Consider the following 24,304-nt stretch of genomic DNA (forward strand, 5'->3'; position numbering starts at 1 on the left):
ACAACGGGTTCTCCTTTCATCGGAAACCTGCCCTGACGTCACAAGGATGTTTGTCGGTCACGTGACTGTCACATGACAGAGCGTCACGCGCTGCTGGAGTCTGTCAGCTGTTCGAACGGCAACGTCAATCGGTGAGTAACTGAAAGGCGTTTTAACAGGTTGTGTATTAATAATTTCCTCATTTCATGTTATTTTCTATGTGGTGATTCTATTTAGTTTCATCTATATAATTGTTTTCACTCTGACCTGGAGACGGAACGGATGTTAATCTAAAAATACCGCAGTATGTTAGCATCACTCGCTTATTTTGCTAGGTCCCGCTACCTAAGCCGTGTTGCATATGTTTGGTTATACAGTAATGACACAAGGAATGTACGTATGCGTTCTATTTAAATACAGTTTGATGTCTATTTTTAACAACATCTTCCGTAGACAACTTAGCTATTTTGATTTCCTGGAAGAACCATTTTCGTATGTGTTGACATTGTGTTAATGCACCACAAATTGACCTCCAGCTAGCAGTAGCTTTAGCTTCTTTTTGTTAGCTGGGTAACATTTGAAATATGTTTGTCACTTATTTGTAGCTCGTTCAAAGATAATAGTTTCCCCTCTTGGTATATTCTTGGCTGTAAATAGTTAACTTGCATTGCAGACCTTGGCGAAACCATTTAACAGCTAAGTGTCTATTCTGCTGCTCCCTTCTGTGGAAAGTTTGATTTTTTTTTTTTAACTAACAAAGATATATCGTATTAGATTTAGTACAGGATGGATATCCGCGGGGCTGTGGATGCTGCGGTTCCCACCAACATCATCGCTGCCAAGGCAGCCGAGGTGCGGGCCAACCTGGTCAACTGGCAGTCATACCTGCAGTAAGTAAAAAACACATGTGAATACACACTGAGCGAACTCCTTAGATGTAAAAATGTACAATGCATGCAAGTCAGAGCGATAGCTCTGTCTTGATTCCTACTTTCACACATCTTTGGTTGACACTTTGTTTTTCACTGAAGTCATGTAGGTGATGCTGTCCTTGTCTGCGTTGTACTTTACCTTCCTCATTGACATTCATCTTCTTCTCTATGAAGTAATGTAGTTTTGCCCCTAATGTTACCACAATAATTCATAAAAGAGCACTATAATAATTTAGAGACGGCTAGTCTAAGATTGTCTTTGCTGTTTTTCCTATATTGTGATTCACTGGTACTTCCTCTTTTATGGTAGATGTGACTTATGAGTCACATCGTAATGTCTGTTATTCCGATATAATTTTATGTTTACTACTAATCTGGTAACAGAGCTTAAAATTACTTATTACCTCAGTGAAAGAATCTTCAACTAGTTACAGGTCTCTGTCCTAATAAATTCTTGTGGCATCAGTTTAGTACATAGATTTGTTACATTTTTGTTACGTATTTAAAATTTTTGTTTGTATTGGAGACATTTATTGCTAAATTAACAATGAAACTAATCATTTCTTTAAAATCAGGTGATTTCATTCATCACAACAGTTACGGATAAAATTAAAGCCTTAATCTAACCTTTACCATACCTGCCTAACGTAATTTGCCCTCAATAGTGTTTGGTTTAAAGTAGACACTGCAATATTTGGCAGTTAAAGTCTTTTGCAAATAGAAGTACCATATTCAGGATAATGCAAACACCACTCCTCCACTGAGATATGTTTTAAATGCCTCATGTACAGTTAATAGAAGCCTTTGAGCTTTATTATTCAACCTGTTCTTATTGTGTTAGTCTTGCCATAAATTGCCTAAAGTCATGGGATACATATTGTGCTAATATGATGATTAAATTGTCATGTAGGAGTCAGATGATCTCGGCAGAGGACTGCGAATTCATCAAGAAATTTGAGGTGGCCAACTCCGAACAGAAGCAGGCTATTCTGACCAATGAAGGACATCAGGTATTCTTTCCTTCACAGTACTTCTGTATTTTTTTAATGTTTACTTAGTGTTCTTTTCTAGTGTGTTTTAGCAACATTCTAATAGCTTCATTTGCAGATGTATTTCACTTGATTTTTAGATCACAACCTTTCACAACAAGCTGACAGTCAGTTGCATGAAGAAACCTTTAAGATAAACAACAATGAACAACATCATTGATTAGTGTGAAATTTAATCTTGAAAACCACAATCCAGACACGCCATCTTTCTTCGCTGATTTTAGTTTCTGAAATATCTTTAGAGATGCCAATCAAAATAAATGTATAGGCACTTGTTTCTCATTATGTACATGGTTTGTTCCAGTTTGTATGAGTAATTTTGGATGTTTTCTCAGTGTGCAAAGACCTTCCTGAACCTAATGGCCCACATATCTAAGGAGCAGACAGTGCAGTACATCCTGACTCTGATCGATGACACTTTGCAGGTACATGGACAATGTACTTATAAAGAAGCATGTTTAGGAGGCAATGGCATTAAGTGGTCACAGAAATTTTCAGTTTCATTACTTTACCTCTACCAAGTAGGAGCTTTTATTAAGTTTTTGTGTCCACTTAATGCACACACTACCTTAAAAAAATATTTTAAAAAAAAAAAATTATCCCCCTGGGGGATAATAAAGTGCATTTCTCCTTCTTCTTCTTCTTCTTCTTCTTCTTGGCTAATGTCATGGTCAAAAATAATGAAACAGTTAATGAGGAAAATTGATATGAATAACCATTGAAGACTGAAGGTTGTCCTTGTTTGCTGTTTCACATGAAGAATCATAACTGAACTAAGAGTGGATAATTTTCATTAAAAACATTAGAATTGATTTTTCACAATGAAAATTGGAGGATTTGGAGGTATTGAATTTTTTTTCACTGTTTATTTTTGTGGGCCACAGCACAAATAACACCACTAGTAGTACTTTAAAATTAGTGTTTAATTACTGACAAACATTTCCAGTGTTGAAATGACTTTCTCCTCAAACATTGTTTGATTACAGTTTATTTATCATTTATACATGTAAACTATGTCTGTTAAACGTACAGTATGTCAGCCAGAAAAGATTGATTGTGCTCAGTGTACTTTTTACAGCTATGCAAAAATGAAATTGAATTTAAGAGCTTTATTCAAATATCTCTTAGGAGAACCACCAGCGTGTGAATATCTTCTTTGACTATGCCAAAAAGACAAAGAACACAGCCTGGTCCTACTTCCTTCCGATGCTGAACCGTCAGGACCTTTTTACTGTCCATATGGTGAGTTAAGTTTGTATAAAAAACTGCAAATGCAATGTATATCACAACTTATGAAAAACTGGGGCAGTTGGTGCATGTCAGATTTGATGCAATCCCACGACGCAGGTAACATTTTAGTACATATCGATCTTACTAACACTCAGAAAGTTGTCGGTCTATCGAGTAAACTGAACATAGATGCATACCGGATAGTGAACTGGGTTTGGAACAGTCTAATCCATACTTGTAACTTAAGCACAGATATTTTCAGGAACTAACATGATCTGGAAATCATTGTTATGTTCTAAATAGGTTAAGGAGATTTTTATAGATAAGGTTGGTGCATTTTTTAGTCATGAATTTTTCACAGATGTTGCTCTGCTACTAATCATAGTAAAGGATCGATAATTTGTTATGGCGTAGCCTTCCCTTTTTCCTCCAAAGCACACATTAAAGTAATGATCAATCGTGCATCAAGAATCACTTGTAGAATGACCATCCGACCTCAAATGGTACCATGGTAGGGCTCCCACAACCTGATAGAAAACACCACACTGATGGTGAACAGGAGTGTGATGTGACACATCACTTAAACTTTAATTCAATCCTAAACTGATTCTTCCTTGTAAGTTAGAGGAAAACTCAGTATTTCTACACGATGCACTGAATTTTTACATGAGACCTCAGTCATTTTTATGCTTAAAGTAGGTTGTAAATCATGTTTTCCAGTATTTTTCTGGGCTTTCTCAATGTGAAAGACCTTTATTTCTTCCTTTCCTTGGAATTAAAAGTCATAGATAAAGTGAAGATGCTGTAATTTATTGTTCGTCTTTCTTGTATTAGGCAGCGAGGATCATCGCTAAGCTGGCTGCTTGGGGTCGTGATCTGATGGAAGGAAGTGACCTGAACTACTACTTCAACTGGATCAAAAGCCAACTCAGTTCACAGGTTTGTAAATCAGAATGTGGTTCATTGCAAATGTATTCATTTACTTCCGTTATTGTTTCTATGACAACAAAAACAAATAGTTTTTTGTGACATGAACATCAGTGTATGACCCATTAAGTATTTTACCATTTTGGCTTTTTGGTTTTCTTTGTTTTGGGGGGGGTGCGATTTTTACTACAAAATTCCAACTTCTTCCATTTTTTTAACTGTGATTAACATTTACTACAGTACAGTGCAGTTGGAATTAATGTTATATGGTAAGGAAATACATGTTGCACAGTTGTTCAAGAATGGCAATGCGTTGAATGCATTTTTTTATTGATACTTTTCATAGAATTTACTTTTCACAATAACTATTTCTTGGTCTGGGATTTGTCCTTACTTAAAATATGTATTAATACAATTGTTATCAAATTCTATGTAATTCAATGCTTAATTGAGTTTTTTTTCTTTAGTTCTGCTGTTGTCGGTTCAAGGATTATTGATGTCGGTGATATTTGATCATCAGCTTCCAGACAGACATTGGCTACGTCTTCCTCAAATGTTTTTTTTTTTTCTTCAAAAAGTGTAATCATTCATAAGTAATCAGAGCTTTATAACTCTATCCATTTTCAGCTAAGCTTGTTGTTTTGGATCAAGGTGAAAATCTTGTCTGTGTTGATGTATTTATTCAAACTGAATTTGAGCAGGTTTGTCAGACAATGAGACGGTCTGATGAAACCTACGCTTTGCCTTTGCACTTGTATCTGCCACAGATTGGGCTGATAAAACACCTGAATACCTGATAAACACCAGTTTATTTTATGCTTTTGCTTTGCAAACCATTGTTTTTAAAATATTGAAGCACAGGTATGTCCACTTTTTCCAAAAGCACAATTTCCTAGTCTCTGTTTAAAGCATTATGTGCCTTTTGAATTTCTGCTTCTTTAAATTACAGTCATTACTCATTTCACTCCTCAGCAGCTGATCAATAAGTCAGTGGGCATCCACTGTCTTTGAATACTGGTCAAGTTTACGACACATTCTGTGTAATCCAGTGTCCCTGTAACTTAATACAAAGTTGTGAAAAATTGTGCACCTGTTTATTTTTGTTTATCTCTCATTAGAACCTACATGGTACAGGTCCAGAAACAGGCTCTGGAGCAGGAACTATTTCCCCAAGTGAAGTGAGTATCGGTGAAGTGCATCTTCGGTCACTGTGGAGTTTCTCAAAAAAGAAAAGAAAAGAAAAGCAGGGATTGTACACGCTGTCAGCTGTCAGTAAAATTTTACATGTTTATCTTTTACATCCTGTTGTGTATACAATTGTTGGTCAATAATTACAGATTATTGGAGGTATGATTCTACTAGAACAAGTTTAGAGGATTTCACTCTTTAGAGAGCATGGTATTTTATTTAATTGTACATGTGGAATTTGCATGTTGTAAGCCAATCCTTCTTAATGCTGAAAGCGCATGACAAAACATCTTTTTCTGCAAATTAGGGTAGCAAAGCAACATCCAACCATTTTTTTTATCCTGTGAGTATTTTGTCAAGCGTAGGGATACTGTTCTGAGATGGGTGCTCAGAGTTCTTTTAACAAGAGCGGTATCTGTCTGTTTACTGAACATCATCTTTCCCTATGCATTTTCAACCAGGTTGCTTCCACTCCTCCTCTGTCGACACTGCTGCCTCCTCTTTCTGCTGGAGATCTGTGCTTTTCTTACCTTTTTTTTAAATTAACAGATTAATCTGATCAATTTGCTCCTCCCAGCTCCCTTTTCTCTCTAATCTCATATTTACATTACTCTGCTTAGGTGTGATGGGACACTTCTCTGCTCTCGCTCTGTTTTGTACCACTGGGTCTGTGGTCTAGCATGTGTTGATGGATAATACTATGGACTGCATGTGCATTGCCTTAGGTTTGATCTGTGATGGTAGTGCAAGTTTTGGACTGGCCCTCTTCTTTGTGGTGTATCTGCTTGTCAATGACTCCATGTTTCAGAATGGCACTAATTGTATTTGACCCCCTAACATTTTGTTTTCCTGAGTCCACAGCTATGGCTCATGCTTCTGCTTGAGTAAACATTTCCCACTGTTTTTTTCAGAGCTCTCAGTATGTCCAGTGCGTGGCTGGATGCCTTCAGCTGATGCTGAGGATTAATGAATACAGGTTTGCCTGGGTGGAGGCTGATGGTGTCAACTGGTAAGTAATGCATTCTTAAAAACAAGCTTGCCACCTTTGTTTTGCAATGTAGAAAACGCAGGTAAAGACGTGCTTTCCCAGTACTTAAGTAATGAACAAAAGTTAAATTTGAACAGACCAGTTATTTAAATTATATTTATTCTTCATAAAGTTAGGATACATATCTAAATTACGTACGTCTGGTACTGTGTTGCTTACAGACAGCTATGAATTTAGAATCAGGTACAAGAAAAACAAAGAAAACAATAGAATAAAGTACAAAAATGTACTTTATTCAGGTTAAGTCAGCACAGATTTTGTCATAAATTGTCAGTGAAGTTAGAAATGTGCAGCTAATCCTTTCAGTTCAGTAAGTGGTAACGGCAGAATTACATTTTCTTTGCAAAACCAGTCACCAGTAAACTAGAAGGCTTCATGTTTCTGACATTTTCAAAAAGGTGAAGCTCAATCAGGCGGTTTGAGTCTAATAGGATGAGGGGTTTTGTATCATTTCGTAACGTTAGTTATTTATATGAATTTTGCTTTTATTATAATCCAAGAAACTGTCTAATATTATTTATTGAGATGCTATAAGCCAGTGATTTTTATTTAATATTACAATTGCCAAGATATTAATGAGCTTGGCTGTCCTGTCTTACTAACTACAATATTCATTCATAACTGGGGAAATTCTATTTTTCTTTCTGTGTATTCTTTACATAAACAGTCAGTCAGGAACACACACACACACAAAATTCCCTTTGACATACAAATGTGGAGAGATGGAGTAATGGTGCAGCCACATGGCTTCCTTTTGGAGGCTTAACATTTCAGTCGCTAGCATCATCTAAGAAAACGAAAAAAGACCCCGAATGAATAGCTTTTCGTCACTGCTCTGAATGCTCCTCCAGTACTGAACCTATTGCAAATATAGTGCGTACCTTTTTCTTCTTGTTTTTTTAATTTCTATTTTTCTTTCTCTTTACTATTTTAACATAAGTATTACAGCCGTGCTGAGCAACAAGTGTGGCTTCCAGCTCCAGTACCAGATGATCTTCTGTGTTTGGCTGCTGGCCTTCAGTCCTCAGCTCTGTGAGCAGCTGAGACGCTATAACGTTGTGCCAGCGCTGTCTGACATTCTCCAGGAGTCCGTCAAGGAGAAGGTCACTCGAATCATTCTAGCCGCCTTCAGGGTATGTGGAGAATTTTTCACCCGTTTGTGTGTCTATTAAATGCCTTTTTTTTAAAATGGCTCTTGTTTGTCTTAAGAACTGAAAATATAACATTTTTAAACCAGCAATGGAAAGATCTTCCCAATAAATCAGTAACTAATATGAATCAATGTCATTTAAAAATCTTAACGATGGTGAAAAATTGCTATGGTTTTATTGTATTCATAAGGCACTGATCTCAGTCCTTTTGTCTCTGGCAAAATTATGTTTTTTTTATCCTGCTAGAATAAGTTTACAGAATAATCTGTATGTATTTTCGTGACTCTTGCAGTCTTTTGAATATTTGCACTTTATTAAGCTTCATGCATCATCGACACAAATTGAAATGACAACTCTTAAACAACAGACGAGGTAGCTTATGAAAGCAAGGCCATGAAAGATACGTAAATACAATTCCTGATCATTCTATACCCTGCTGTGATTGCTCAAAACATCTATTGAAAATTTAATGTGGGCCTAAGAGCTGCTTTCAGCACTTGTGCTTTTTTTTTTCTTTTCGGTGTATACCAGGGTAATGAAATCCCAGTACTCCATTGTGACAAAATTAATTTAATGGGAAGGGCATTTATCTTTTCTATCATGTAGCTCTTGTACTATAGAGAAAATAGGTCTGACATGACTCAGACACATGTTTGGAGCATCTGAGAAATACATTGACAATCAGTGTGATGTCAGTGTTTGACATCTATGCAAATCAGCACACCTCTCCCAGCTTAATTATGCTGCCATATTTGGGACAGTAATAATTCCTTGATATACAGTAGTGCCCAGTATTCAGCAGTCTGTGGCTGTCAGCATCCATAATACGTAATACCAAACAAGACATTCCAATTATGGTCTAAGGGAAATATGGATTTTTTTAAAAGCTTTTGTCATTTTCTGGCTTTGTTCTCGCCAACAATGCCAGACAGGGGACTCATTTAGCACACATTCATGTGTGAAATAGCATTGATTACATGACAGAAGTTCATACATCTGTAATGGAAGGTCAAAGGAAGGTGTTTCATTAATATTTTACTGTCATAGCCTCATGCAGTTGGCATCCACCTTCCTACTACCTTTCTTTGGTCATTTTTCCCAAAGGATATGGGTTTGAGGTAACATTTTAGAGATTGTTATACACCAGGGGTATTCCATTAAAAGTCACGGAGGTCCAGTTATAAAAATTTCCTCTTATTAATGGGTCCGAACCCAAGTACAGTTTTATAGCCGGCCCCTATGTCCACATTTTCATTTATTATCAATTTTCAATATGTTTAATTGAGTGCATAACTAGCTCTTTGACCATAAATAAAAGTAGACCCAGGCAAATAAATTTCAAACCTTTATGTTAGATTGAAGAACACACAAACCTCCGAATTAAAAATAAAGTGCAAATTAAAGACGTACCAGCCTAAAGAACTGAAGGCCTAAACTTCAAGTAAAAAAACATTAACATCTTCAGAAAGCATAAAGAAAAACTGGCTCTTTCAGGGGAAAAATGCAAACAGAAAGGGAGAGAAAGGGGCATGTGACTGGCCTGTCAGTAATTTACTTGTGCACAAGTAACCTTGTGCTCAAGGTGTGCAAAGGGCACACCTTGACTGTTGGGGACAGCCCCCCCCTCTTTTCTCACCATGACAAGGTTCCCATCTGTGGTGACAGAGACCGCCTGCTTCAGATCTATGTCCCTCTTTGTCAGCATCTCTTTTATTGCTGCATGTACTGTATGTCCTCCTCTGGTATGTGTTTCATATTGGTGTTACACCCAGCAAATAACTCCTTTGTGAAGGAACGCGACACACACAAAAGCTACAACTCATCAATGGCCGAAGATATACATGGTGTTCTCTGAAAAACAGCATCAGGCTGTTTTGTGATTTTGTGGTTGCTGCTGAATCTGACATCGGGATTTGTTTCAACAACAGCGTTTAAGCACTCCTTCACAATATTCCCATCATTAAAAGATTTTTTATGTTGCCCCAAAATCTTCTCTGCCTTTAGTGAACATTCGTTTGCATTGTGCTTGGTTATTTTGCCCTCAGTTCGGACTTCAGGGAATAACTTTGCTGAAAAGCTCTGTGCTTTGTTTCGTAGTGGCGCTTCACGTTACATTTTTTAATTAATGCTACGTTGTCTGACCACATCAGGTAAAATGGTTTTGAATTGCCTGACGGAAGAATAAACATAAATTTTCCTCATTAACCTTCCTTCGTTTAGAACAAATCATACTGTCCTCACTGTCTCCCTTCCATGTGCTCTGCTGTAGTGGTAAGCTCACAGTGGTAGCCTGGTGATACCTGTTGTACAGTATTTTGATGGCTTTTGTGAACTCCATGCATTCTTTTGAAAAAAACCCCAAAACAATTCATCACACCTCTCATGGCAACAAAGCTGTCGCATCAGTCATTTGTGAATTCACCCACAAATAGCGAGGGGGCTTTTTTCAGTCTGTGAGAGAAATTTGCAATTACATTCCAGATAATTAAAATCACACTGTGGAATATCTTCAGGTTGAGTGGGTGGTCATGGGTGTCATACTGCTTTTTTTTGCGGTGTCTAACCTAAGAAGAGCTACAAAACATTGGTGTTCAAAAAAAAAAGTTGTTTTTTTTTTGGTAATCTTGCAAATATTACAGTGTCATGTAATTTCAGCAATTCCTTATTCACAAAATCCTTTTTCAAACATTTCACATTGTTCAGCATGCTTTTTTCTCAAATGTCCCAATTATGCAAGTGATTCAGCTCACCACATGGGACCAGTACCAAATCTTGAGTTATCCAGACCATCTGGAAGTCCTTGAATACATTCTCGAAGGCAATATTTGTTTGTGATGTGTTTGCCACAACTTATCTCTACTGCTAAGAGTGTTTTTGATATAAATATTCAATTTGGATGACATGAAATATCTTTTAGCTGTACACGTTCGTTGTCCAGCAGCCTCTTAACATTTGCTTAGACTTGAGCTTTTGGTATGTTGATCTGAAATCAGAGCTTCTTGGAAGAAAAAATGAACCATGACTTTTTGATAGTTTTACTTACCCTCAGTTTAGCTTCAATGTTGTTTGGAGAGGTTTATTAATTAATTCTGTCATGCTACCGTTCTATTTTTTGGAGGCCATTCTATGAATTTTGTCTCCAGGAGTTTTCACCTCTGAAAATTTCCTTTACCACTCATTTCTTGTTTCACTGCCTTGTTAGTAATCCATAGAAAAAACAATGAAAATGTTAATTTGCATACATTTTTATGCATATTTGTGCTTATCTGTAATTAAATACTTGTAGTAAAGTGCTAATCGTCACACTTGTTGACAGAATCTTCTGGAGAAGGCAGCGGAGAGGGAGACTCGACAGGAGTATGCTTTGGCCATGATTCAGTGCAAGGTGCTGAAGCAGCTGGAGAACCTTGAGCAGCAGAAGTACGATGATGAGGACATCACTGAGGACATCAAGTTCCTGCTGGAGAGGCTGGGAGAGAGTGTGCAGGATCTCAGGTATCCAGTCAAGTCCATTTTGTGACTACAATGTAGTTGCTGCACTAAGCCATTTCACTTCTATTACTCCTGTAGAGATAAAATATTTTTCTCTTACTTATAGTTCATTTGATGAGTACAGCTCTGAACTCAAGTCCGGTCGTCTGGAATGGAGCCCTGTACATAAGTCTGAGAAGTTCTGGCGTGAGAATGCGGTCCGCCTGAATGAGAAGAACTACGAGCTCCTTAAGTAAGTGAAACACACTGACAAGCGACACTTTTAGCAGCTATTAGAATATTTGTATAAAATAGACTTTCTTTCTGCAGTAGAGATTCATATTTAAATGATTGTCTGGTCACTTTTACACAAGACACTTAGCATGCATTTAATTTTCTGGTTTTACTTTTAATGGATATCAAGAACTATTCTAATGTAGCCGCAAGAGGGCACAAGCCAGTGTCTTATTGTGCCAGTCCCAAGCCAGGATAAATGCAGAGGGTTGTGTCAGGAAGGACATCCGACGTAAAACTTTTGCCAAATCAAACATGCGAATAAAACCTATGATTTCCATACCGGATCAGTTGAGGCCCGGGTTAACAACGACCGCCATTGGCGCTGTTGACCTACAGGGTGCCGGTGGAAATTGGACTAATGTTGGTCATTTTTGTTTTGTGTGCATGATCAATATAAGAACCCGGATAAGAACAAATAGGACCTGCATTCCTGCTGTTTGTTATTCCAGTCACACACACTTCTAACATTCGGTACAAATCCTGATCTACCCATCATTTTGTGTCATTACCTCTGGCGTCACGTCAGCAAACATTACCAGTCATTATTTGCTCTTATCCTATGTTTCCGCCTAAACCCTGAGCTATATGTTCCAAGTTAACTCAGACTTTCAGAGACATACATTTCTGTGTGGAAACAGGCCTCGGTTAATCTCTTAATGTTTCACAGCATTTTGAGTAGTTTCTATTGGGAACATTTGACTTTCAAGGTGTCTTCAATGTGATAACGGACTTTTTGTGTCTGTGTTTCTGATATAGGATCTTGACAAGGCTGTTGGAGGTGTCTGATGATCCTCAAGTTATAGCAGTGGCAGCTCATGACATTGGAGAGTATGTAAGACATTATCCGCGTGGGAAACGGTAAGGGTATTTTCCGTGTGAAGTTATTAATATCAAATCTAAGGTCCACCATGTGTAAAAGTTCAGGCTTTCGTCTTAACTTTAAACAGGTTTGTGTATGTTGATTGTGTAATTATCCAGTTGTACAGTATATGCCAATGGAAGAGGGCAAATATTTGTTTCTTGAAACTTTTACAACATTGTCTGGTCCTTTGAATATCATAATAAACTTTAATGAATCAATTTAAGATAGCATGTACAGTTCAATAATCCTTTCCAGTTTTTAATATTTTTTCTGTCTAAAAAGTCAAGAAAATTTTAGAACACAAAGGTCAAACAAAATGTGCTTTAAAAAATTAAGGTACTTCAGGCCTTTAAAAAATGAACCTTGTTTATCAACTCCACTCAAAAAGAGTAATCCAGCCTTGTCTTTTCCACTTTCCTGCTCACATTTTTAAAAGATAAAATAGGTCAACTTAAAAGTAGACAGTACCCAGCCGTAACTGTTTTGGCCATGTTTGGTTATATCTGAACACACTGTCTGGCCTACACACTTAAAGCTCATTCTGTCTCCTCACAATCCTCAGGAAATGAGGTGAATTATTGATTTATTCTGTCAACGTCAGATAGTGGTGAAGTTCAGGGTGTCTGATTGCCCTTTTAAATCCTCTGAGACTACTAGTTCTCTACTCAAAACTTCCTCTCTGTATGTTGTGCAGATATGTCACACCTTAATTTATACACTGCATGATTGACAGAATAATAATCATTATTATTATTGGTCTCTGGGTTAATAATTACACTACACTCCACATTCACCTGCTTTCCTTGTTGCCTGTGTTATGCGGGTCTTCTTCTTTTTTTTAAGGATTATAAGCACAGCCAGGTCCAGTGACCTTTCATATGATGTGTAAAAAATTTCTGTCTGACTGTAGTTGATTGCCTAAAGCAGGAACACAAAATGACTAAAACACATGAAAGTGTTGGCTGTTTTCTATGTGGATAATTGCTTTCCCCCCTTCCTTTTCTATCTCCAATTTTAGGGTGATTGAGCAGCTAGGTGGAAAACAACTAGTGATGAATCATATGCACCATGAGGACCAACTAGTCCGTTACAACGCCCTGTTGGCCGTGCAGAAGCTCATGGTCCATAACTGGTACGCACATCTTATTAGTTTCTTTACTTGTAATTGTCACTGGATTTAAGTGACATTCACCTGCATTTACATACAAGTTATTACATCCTGCTTCAAAGCGGTGATGTATTGCAATTGTAAGTGTTGCAGATAGAAAGATGAAACAGAAAGCACATTACTTTGACGATGAAGGAAATGAAAATGAGATGACCATGACCTTGAGAAAACTAGGTCAAGGTCAAATTTCAAGAACCGGATACGATAGAAAGATGAGGCAGAAGACCATAGATCAAAGCTAGTGCTGTGATCTCTGCTAGAACCGGATACGATAAGACGAGGCAGAAGTGCATAGATCAAAGCTTTGCACTAGCTTTGCACTAGCTTTGCACTAGCTTTGATCTATGGTCAAAGTAATGTGATTAATCTTTTAGAATAACAAATACTTTAAAACTAGAATTTGTTTGTGTTGTAAGCAGCTGTAAGCAGTTGTTTGCATGGTCATCTCCATGGTTGTTTACTGTGTTATTAGCTTTGTAACTGTGGGCTAATGTGTGGTTAATGGAGTAATTTGTAATTTGTGGGAAATGTTCTTTCAATTTCTTGTGAGTTTGAGGAGAAGCTTGATACTGTTTTTAGTGTCAGTCTGTTAAAATGCTAAATGTTAACTTAGTTTTGACAGTTAAACCATGACCTCCTATTCAAATGTAGTGTTGACAAATTGTATTTGGAGAAAATGATTGTCATAGCTTTAATCAGCAAATAGCTGGCTTTCTGATTATATAATGGGGAGGTCTTCAAGTGTATTTTAAATTATTTTCATTTACAAAGATCCCAAAGTTGCTGTCAGATTCCAGTGGCTGTTGTATCTTCTTGAATGTTTATGGCTTCTCGCCAGCTTATTGGTGTCAGAGTAAATGTTAACCAATGAGTAGAGAACTAACAAATGCCAGTATCTCTATCAATATATTAAAAAGCCTCTATTCACACTTTTCACCAGCACCATTACAAATTCTACATGCTTTATTTACAACACTCAACTTGCCCATCATCTTTGTGTGTCCTTTCTGTCCACTGGATTGGTTGGAAACAAAAAATAAGGGCCACAAGTGAAATCTGTTGGTTTTGCTGCCATTATCTAAAACACACTCCAGTCCCTGAGCAACTGTGGATGGAGGTATTGTGTAAAATCATGGTGGGGGTTTTCTAAGTGACTGTTGTGTTCCATGTAAACTGAATGTTCACCGAAGTGTGAGGGTAGGAGTTTATTTAGTCACAGTAAATTGAAAAAAACATTTAGTCTTTTGTAGCACAAAAGGTTTTCAGTCTTGTAACAGTAACTGAGAAGAAAAAAGCAGATTCTCATTATTGGAACTATTGTCGAACTTCCACTCAACCCTTCCAAAGTGTAGATTTATTTTTAAAATCTTTAGTATCATAGCTGCAGGATGCAGATAAAGGCTTAGTTAATAGATCTGAACAACTGGAGAAGTTTGCTGACAGGCCAGAGGTGTTTGTGTGAACTGTATACCTGCGTTACATTCAGTATTTGACCAAAAGAATACCGTGAAGTGGATATCATGTTGTTTTCTGTGATGACTGAAAATTTGCTAAAATAATTAAATAATTGTATTTCTAGATAATTAGCATAGAAAAATAAAGTAAGATATCCTTTTACACAAAACAAAATACAAATGTTTTAAGTATACAGATTGTAAAGCATTAACCTTGAAAATGACTTGTGGTCTCAGTTAAAAACTGATTGGAAAGTCAGTACAGTAATCCCTCGTTACTCGCGGTTAATGCGTTCCAGGACCACCCGTGAAAAACAAAATTCTGTGATGTAGCGACAAACTATTTTATAGTTTAAAACGGTTATTTAAACATTTATGAACCCTCCCCATGTTGAGATTAAACCACCTTATATCTGTATTACCTTTTGCCACACTCTTATAGACTGTTTAAAACAGTTTTTTCTGTTTTTATTATTTACAGTTTTTATTTTTTTCATGTTATTGAACGTATTTATTCCAATCACAGCAAATTCGAGACATTTTCAAAGCAGCTCATCATACCCACTGTCACCTTGAGAGCCTTGTGTTGCAAGTCTTTCCATGAGATCGCCTCATTTACTGAAGGGCTTGTGCTACCATGACAACAGCACAGATAGAAGTACAAACTGATTTAATTTATTGTTTATTCTTGTTGCCTTCCATCTGCTTTGACAACTACTTTTCTGTTGTAAATGGACTTTTAGAAACATAAGTATGGAAGGGTTGCATGGAAACCTTGAGAAACCTGTAGACAAAAATAGACAAATCCGTTATAGCTTCTACAGATAACATGACTTATTTGAGAACCTTTTCAAATGAATCATTTGATATTTCTGGTGGCAGAAGGTGAGCGTCTTTATATACAGTATTTGAAAATGTTACTGCCAAAGAGAAACCTGAAGGAGAGGTGTGACCTTTCATAGTAATGGCATTTTATCTTGAATTTATCTCCTAATAATTGGGGAAGGCTTTGTGAAAATGAGAAAGTTAAAATTAACTCTTCTTTAGAATTCGATGTACTAGTTCTTTGTCTGATTCTAAATATAAATCAGACAAAGAATAATGCAGCATTTTAAGAAACTCCCATTTTATGAGATAAAATTAAGATAAAAATGCAGTTACTAGTTTAAAGAAACTGGCAAATCCTATGTGTAAGCAGTTCAATATGAGAAAGTATAGTCCAAAAATGAACGGCTCCTTTAAAATTGTTTTAATGACAATGCTTGGCACAATCTTTTTTTGTTTTTGTTGTGGGAGTGATGTATAATTGTTGTACTCTTTTCCACAGGGAGTACCTGGGAAGACAACTACAATCCACTGATCAACAGCAGGCGCCGGCGGTGGCAGCTCGAAGCTGAACTGTTTCTGTGTATTGGATGAAAATGTACCGTGAAAATCAGTTTCCCTCCACCTTCATCCCAGCTGGTCCTCAATGTCAAATGATCTGACTGTGCTTCTTGTTGTGTCCTCCCAGCAATTGTGATTTGTGGTGATTGAAGTCAGCTTATGATAATGTATAAAACTGCAGCTTATTTAAGTCTTAAATATAAAACATTGTACTTGTACCCGAATAAAGATGCTTGTTCATGGTGTTCACGAGTTGAATCTGAGTTTATTGCCTGAGATTTGGCAACAACAACAACAAGAGGCATCTTCACAATAATCCTTGATGCTAAAATAATTGAATCAACACTGAACACAACTTTATGGCTAAAGGTTTTGATTCAGTCGTAGTACAGGCGTAGATACTGACTGTACATTCACCACTTGAAAGAATACAATTGCTATGTGGCATTCTTTCATAAAAAAATCCCACAACTGATCAATGCATAATTAGTTGCTAGCACTTCCTAAATGAATCTTTTTTATTTACGCTCCGACTTCTCAAATGTCTTCTCCAATTGTAAATTGTCTTCAAGATACTTTTCGCTTTGGGAGTTTGTAAAGGTTACCTTACTCTTTATTGCACTGACTGAACAGTTCCATGTGTTAAAGATGACATCGTAATTTTGTGCGATCTGCATGATGACAAATAATATTTTTTAATTACTTTTTTACAGCAGAGTATTGTTTACAAAGCAATTTTGTGGTTCTTAAAATAATATTCACAGCATCTATACCACTAAAATATCAAATTTTTTATTCATAAAAATGTTTATTTAGATGTTTATTTAAATTACACCAAAGGCAATTTTCAATGAAGTGTTGCATTTTGTTTTTCTCTTTAATCAACGTGGAATACAGTAATGTAGTTCTATCAACGTCATCACACTTGAAGGAAAAAAAACGCATTACTTTGTTGCATATTTTGCTTACCTGAACTGTTGAGTTACATAAATATTGAGTAAATATCTTAGGAATAAAAAAAAATAGCCAACTACCACAGACAATGAGAATGTGAAAAGGGTTCTGTGTAAAGCTTTTGACCAACAGCTGTGTGATATCAATCTGTCTGGTGGAGTCACATGAGTTGATATCAGTTTAGGTCCACTCCACATCTCTGCTTGATGCTAGGAACTTCATGTTACAGTAGAACAACATATGGAATCTTAAACTGCACAGGTTGCATTGGATCGTGGGCAGTAAGACTTGAAATAAATGAGATTTACTTTATTGTCCCCCGTAGGGGCAATTATGTTTCCTCGCTACACACACTGGTTATGAGTGACATTTTATATATATATATATATATATATATATATATATATATATATATATATATATATATATTACATACAGTATGAGTACAGGCCCGAAACACAAGGGGCCTGTACGCATGCAGGTGAACGGCAGGTAGAGTGGCAGGCAGCAACTTCGAGGTGCCCCACAATGAGCAGCTTGTAAAGGGGATGGTGTTTTGCTCAAGGGCACCTCGGCAGTGCTCGGAATGTGAACTTGCACCTCATGTGTACCTCCCACTGCCAGTTCAAATACCAAATTTTTTTGTCCAAATTGGGTCTCATACTGGCGACTTCGGTCCTCAGTCTGAGATTTAGTGGACTGAGCTACTGTTTGATGAAGATTTGATTTGATGAAGATTAAGAATGAATTAAGGTAAACAAAGGATTAGTTTACTATTAAATCAACTCAAACCCGGTATGCTGCAAATGTGCATAGTCCCTCTTTTATTATGTCTGTCTCAGTGCCAAAGGTAGCATCACAATAGGGTAAATGTTCGGAAATTAATCCCGAAGGGTGTCCTGATGACGCTCTACCTGGAGCAGGGATCTTTTCTTTCGTCATGCCTCTTCCTCAGTATGAAAATGAAGCTACAATTGAACAATTCAGTTCTAAAATTAAAATTGATAACATAAATGTTGATTCCGTGTTTCACTGGTTGCTGCACTTATATGGATCTGGAATTATACATTGATAGTCAGTCCATAGCTATACTCTGCATTGTAATCATGCAGTATGTGAATATTTTCCCAATGCAACTCTGCTGAAATACAGATCACCCAATCTGATGTTTCTCATCCACACTAAATGGAAATTAATTTTGGAGCATTCGTATGTACTGTATAATGGCTATAAAGACAACATAAAGGTTGGCAGCCTTTGGGTTGGCAGATGCCTTCAACACTAATGTAAAAAACATAGTATCTCACCACCACATCCTGGATAAAAGCTTTCGAACAGACATCTTTGAGTTCTGCTCTCAGCTTCTAACCTTGGTAAATAAAGAGCATCCATCCAACAATAGCTCCTACATTTTCTTTATAAACATCGGTGCTCCTCAACCTTGTTAGCAAGGACTGAATTCAGGTATCAGCCGTTGTGGACTATGATCCTTTATGTTTTAATATCTAAAAGGTCAGGATGGTGTCAGCACTTATGTGGAGGCTCACTGCAGTCTTACAGAATTTACTTGACCCTGCTTTGCACACCGAACAAAGTTTATATGGCTGGCACACTGTAGTCTCTGCGCATGCTCAACTGCAGGGTTTTTCTTCCCCCGCTGCCTTCTTTATCATGCCTCTCACATCTGTTGTTAAGAACCAAGTTAGACGTTGAAACTGGCTAAAGCTCTATAGTTTCAACCGCTCTGTTTGTTGAAAGTATTGTTGCATCAGTGATCAAATCAATTTTCTCTTGAGCCAGGGGTTCAGTGACTGTCTGTTCCCATAGTGACAATCAAAGCAAGACTGCTGCGTCGCTTCAAAACTCGATTTAAGGCTACTTTCAAGGAGAATCACAGATAATCACAGAGTGTTTTTTACAACTTGATTTTAAGTAATGGTGCTGTAAGTTCAGCTGAGCTGTATGGGAGGAAATATTACCCAAACTTTCAGAGCTGAACTTCATATCATGACTGAGTGACGACACAAATAATTTTTCTGTGAGAAGTTCAATTTATTAAAAAAAAAATCATTATTTACCAAATCAATGAAAGATTCACTCCTTAATAATTACTGTTAACAAGTAAAACATAAAGATTACATTTGTAAAGATGTGTTGAATTAAAGCAGCACCAGTCATTATTTTCAGGTGAGCAGTGGTTCTCCTGGATATGTGCAATGTGGAACGGATCCCTCTTAATGACAAACCAGCAGATATTTATGACTGGACTCAGCGAATAGAGGAGTTTATTAACATTCACCTGATTCTTGGGGATTAATGATCTTCAGCTTTCTATTTTTGGTTCTATCTCAATTAACAGCAAGCAATGGTTTTGACCTTCAGACCTTCAGTCACTGAAGGTCTGTTAATTTTACAATACCTAAAGCAGACAGTCAGTGTCTCTTCTTCTCCTTTGTGCTTCTCCCTTCAGGGGTCGCCACAGCGAATCAGTTGCCTCCATCTAACCCTGTCTTCTGCATCCTCTTCTCTCACACCAACTACCTTCATGTCCTCTTTCACTACATCCATAAACCTATTTGGTCTTCCTCTAGGCCTCCTGCCTGGCAGTTTAAAACTCAGCATCCTTCTACCGATATATTCACTATCTCTCCTCTGGACATGTCCAAACCATCTCAGTCTGGCCTCTCTGACTTTATCTCCAAAACCTCTGACATGTGCTGTCCCTCTGATGTACTCATTCCTGATCCTATCCTTCCTGGTCACTCCCAGAGAGAACCTCAGCATCTTCATCTCTGCTACCTCCAGCTCTGTCTCCTGTCTTTTCCTGAGTGACACTGTCTCTAGACCAAACAACATCGCTGGTCTCACCACAGTTTTGTACACCTTTCCTTTCATTTTAGCTGACACTCTTCTATCACACATCACACCTGACACTTTTCTCCACCCGTTCCATCCTGCCCGTACTTGCTTCTTCACCTCTTTTCCACACTCTCCATTGCTCTGGACTGTTGAGCTTAAGTACTTAAAAATCCTCCACCTTCTTGATCTCTTCTCCCTGTAAACTCACTATTCCACTTGGGTCCCTCTCATTCACACACATGTACTCTGTCTTACTGCAGCTAACCTTCATTCCTCTCCTTTCCAGGACAAACCTCCACCTCTCTAGCTTCTCCTCCACCTGTTCCCTGCTCTCACTGCAGATCACAATGTCATCTGCAAACATCATAGTCCATGGAGATTCCTGTCTAACCTCGTCTGTCAGCCTGTCCATCACCATAGCAAACAAGAAGGGGCTCAGAGCTGATCCCTGATGCAGTCCCACCTCCACCTTGAACTCCTCTGTCACACCTACAGCACACCTCACCACTGTCTTACAGTCCTCATACATCTCCTGCACCGCTCTAACATACTTCTCTGCCACTCCAGACTTCCTCATACAATACCACAGTTCCTCTCTGGGCACCCTGTCATAAGCTTTCTCCAGATCTACAAAAACACAATGCAGCTCCATTTGGCCTTTTCTGTACTTCTCTATCAACATCCTCAAAGCAAATACTGCATCTGTAGTACTCTTCAGACAGTGTCTAACTGGATAAAATGGTGAAGCATTAAATGAATAGGTAATAGATTGTTATATCTTCTATACCAATTTTACAGGATATGTATGTATGTATGTATGTATGTATGTATGTATGTATGTGTGTGTGTGTGTGTGTGTGTGTGTGTGTGTGTGTGTGTGTGTGTGTGTGTGTGTGTGTGTGTGTGTGTGTGTGTGTGTGTGTGTGTGTGTGTGTGTGTGTGTGTGTGTGTGTGTGTGTGTGTGTGCTGAATTACATGCTTTATAATTCCATTATGAATTTTGAGCACCAAGTGCATAAAACTGATACAGATTTAATTAATAATTAGAATACAGTAGTAATATTAATATTAGCAGGATGTGTCTATCTGCTGAATTTAAGAACTACACTGGTTCTCAGTATCGTAAGTACAGTTGTGTTGAAAATAATAGTCTTACAGCACTAGCAAGATAAATAGTGGTTTTTGTAAGAATTTCAACTTCTACACTGCACGCAAGTATCTGCTTCTGCTTCATGCTGCTGATTCTGTGAAACTGAGTCATTAATTGAAAGGGTTGTGTCAAAAAAATAGCAGTGCTGACTTCAGTTAGTGAGTGAGGTGTCCCTTATTTAAGTATCAAGGCAACTGATACTGCATATGCTGGCTGCGTGTTTGTCCTTGAAACACAAAGTAAAATGGGCTGTTCAAGGTATTGTTCAGAAGAAGAGCGTTCTTTGATTAAGAAGTTAAAAAAGGAATGAAAACCTATAAAGCAGTGCAGAAAATGATAGACTGTTCATCTAAAATGATATAAAAAATTTTTTAAATGGCAACCAAAACCAGAAAGGGTGAGGAAAGAAAAATAAAAATGACTATTTGAAACCATAATTACGCAATAAACATTCGTTTTTGATTCTCAGGAAAATTGAATCTTCAAGAATTTGTTTCTTCATTCAGTACATTTTTGAGTTTGTAAATAAAGATGTAAACAAGGCTATTTTTTAATACTATTTTTCTTGAATTTCACTAAAATATTATCAAAAGCAATGACTTCCACTTTCCACATTCACTTTTCTTGCTTTGAAATAGAATGTGCAGCGTCCCCAACACATTTATGTGCATTACAATAAAATTGAATTGAAGAATTTTGAAGTCTGTTGTATTATTATGAACATAACTATACCTCCACCAAATTTAACAGTCTCTTTTAACTTATGGTAATCACGAATAATACAGAATTAAAAGCACAGTGCTGTAACTCATTTTTAAGACAGAGTACTGCTTGAAAACATTCTGAAAGTTGTTGGAACCAGATTTTTGTTTGAATCCTCACCAAATTGTGCAAGATTTCTGAGAAGTTCATGAAAAAGTAGACATATTCTACTCTTTTCATACTCTTCATCTCAATCAGCACATAAATTCATAGAAATGTGTTCCAACACAAGAACAACCCATCCATTGTTTAATGGCAAAACACTCAGTAGCTGTTTTTGTTTTTGTTTTTTTGCGTGATGCTGCTCACAAAGGAAGGATGGAATCAAATCTAGATACACAATGTGGTCTCTGATAAGTGTTAAATATAAAGTAAGGAATGTTTTAGCAGTAATCACATTACCAACACACCCTTCAGAATGTTTGAGACTGAAAACCTGTTCCTTGATCAGAGGCTGCTAATGTTCATTCATGTTACTCTTGGCAAAAGATGGACATTTTAAGGACACAGTATAAAATGGAGTGTCATGAACAAAGGGCTGTAATGAATGTAATCATGTGGCGCTTACTATGTGCTATAATTTTCTCATAATGAATTCTTTAAACTGTATGTAGAGAGCTAAAGAAATAACACAGAATAATCAACAACAGGTTATTAACATCCAGTGTGATTGCAGAGTTGAGGCCTATACACTGGAACCGAATTGCAAGAAATAAGATGTTATACATGTGTTTTGATAAGATCTCACTATTAATGACATTTTTTGTGCAAGAAGCAACTCAAGAATGTCATCTGAATCAATTCACTTCACCAATTTTATGGTTCTGAGGACACAGCTGCTGTAACTGAACACAGTAATATCAATACATGTCGGGCATGTATACATGAGTTATCAATATGAAGTACCACATGTAAAATTTTCAGTAAATGTCAGTATAATTATTCTTGCTGTTGTTATTGTTCATTCTCGGTGATAAACAAATTTAATGGATATACTGCCCATTTTTGGAGCGATACCTTATTTTTCCATTTGTGAGGGGTGGTTGTCTCCAGTGTATCTTTAAAACGGTTTTATTCATTGTCAACAAACTGTGCATACCTAGCAATCATATAATGAAGTAGTGCCTTTTGTGATTAAGTTTTATTGAAATGATTTTCATTTTATGTTTTCATGACAACATAAATGTATTCTTCATGAAAGAGTGAGAACCGTTTTTGATGCGTATCTGGTGAATTTCTTTCTTTAACAAAATTGTGCAAGTACTGAATATCTGGACAATTCTTGGGACATTAAGCAACACTGTACTGCATTCAGGAAACGGTTTGTGGGATATCTACAAAAACTTCACAGTGTTTGAGGCGTTTTCACAATTTTTACATGGACGAAAGAAGCACAATAACATTAAATAGTAAACTGCTTATGACCATTTAAAAACAGTTATTTCTATAATCAATATGGAAAACTAAAACTCATCAAAGTATTTTCTTTGCAACATGATGAAACTGTCATTTACATTTTCAATTGTTTCATTTCACTGAACAGATGACATCTCAGGACCGTTGTGACATGAGCAGTAAATGACCTCCAAAAGGCATTCATTGCTGACCCCGTCTACAGAGGGTTACATAGCAAACATTTTTTTCTTCTCCAGTAGAACTCCAATAAAATGAGGTTTGTCGAGTGCCGCAGGTAGAGGAACAGACTGTCTGTGTGCAAACAGACCTCTGGTACAGCCTTGTTTATCAGAGAAGAGCAGCAATGCTGTGTCTTTTTTTCCATCACTGCAGGACAATGATTCAGGCTCTTACCAATGTCAGCCGGAGTCTGCAGCAGAACCCAGTAACTCCTTGTTCAGCTAAAAAAAATTGAGCCAAAACAACATCAGGATTCTCTATCCATTAACAAGTGCAACACACCTACCATTATGCTTTCTCACTCAAGGAACACCTGGACATGGCAGGTCTCCAAGCAACAAGCATTTAGTGCATGAAAAGTAAGAGGCATGACTTGAGAGCTGTCTCCTATTGAAGAATAAAAGCTGAGAGTGGCTATAGAAATAGTCTGTGATTTCTGTCAATGTATGGAATATTTGGGCTTTTTCTCTTTTGTAAAATTGTTATTTAGAACTATACAAAGCAAACTTTTCTAATTCAACTCTCCATGCAGCTTCAGTGTAGCCACATTCATAAGTTCATACTTGAAGCAAAATACTCGCAAGGGTCAAAATTACCAGACTGAGCTGAGTATAATGATAAAACAACAAAACAAACAAACTATGGTTTCAAATGAATACTGAATAGTGAGCAGAAACATGCTTATGCTATGAAGTTTTTATTTCTACATTTAAGAGCTTATTTGTGTCTATTATTTTCCACAACACAAACACATGGGCAGCAGAACACTATCAGACAAGAGTGCAAATTCCTGGCAGAGAAG

The 24,304-nt window shown here is 37.1% G+C and overlaps 1 protein-coding gene across 4 annotated transcripts; it reads left to right on the forward strand.

Moving 5' to 3' along the window:
- The first annotated feature begins 61 nt into the window (after nt 1-61).
- Nucleotides 62-16,387, forward strand: atp6v1h (ATPase H+ transporting V1 subunit H). Of its 4 annotated transcripts, none has more exons than XM_068341404.1 (15): nt 62-131; nt 754-869; nt 1,822-1,921; nt 2,296-2,385; nt 3,089-3,202; nt 4,025-4,129; nt 5,236-5,295; nt 5,613-5,648; nt 6,217-6,314; nt 7,294-7,486; nt 10,821-10,999; nt 11,103-11,228; nt 12,029-12,130; nt 13,153-13,266; nt 16,084-16,387. In XM_068341404.1, exons 2-15 carry the CDS (start codon nt 766-768, stop codon nt 16,151-16,153), a joined length of 1,491 nt encoding a protein of 496 aa, XP_068197505.1. In that variant the 5' UTR covers nt 62-131; nt 754-765; the 3' UTR covers nt 16,154-16,387. The 4 variants fall into 4 exon arrangements, with proteins under 4 accessions (XP_068197505.1, XP_068197507.1, XP_068197508.1 ...); XM_068341405.1 differs by lacking the exon at nt 62-131 and adding an exon at nt 140-158; XM_068341406.1 differs by lacking the exon at nt 5,613-5,648.
- Nucleotides 16,388-24,304: the final 7,917 nt, after the last annotated feature.

The sequence above is a fragment of the Antennarius striatus genome, chromosome 18 (genome assembly GCF_040054535.1).
Source record: "Antennarius striatus isolate MH-2024 chromosome 18, ASM4005453v1, whole genome shotgun sequence".
Lineage (NCBI taxonomy): Eukaryota > Metazoa > Chordata > Actinopteri > Lophiiformes > Antennariidae > Antennarius > Antennarius striatus.

Bases quoted from the DNA above. Each gene is read 5' to 3' on its own strand.
- atp6v1h (XM_068341404.1), top strand. From the start codon at position 766: ATGGATATCCGCGGGGCTGTGGATGCTGCGGTTCCCACCAACATCATC. The intron at 6,315-7,293 runs GTAAGTAATGCA...TTTTAACATAAG, and splicing joins GAGGCTGATGGTGTCAACTG to TATTACAGCCGTGCTGAGCA. The intron at 12,131-13,152 runs GTAAGGGTATTT...CTCCAATTTTAG, and splicing joins CATTATCCGCGTGGGAAACG to GGTGATTGAGCAGCTAGGTG.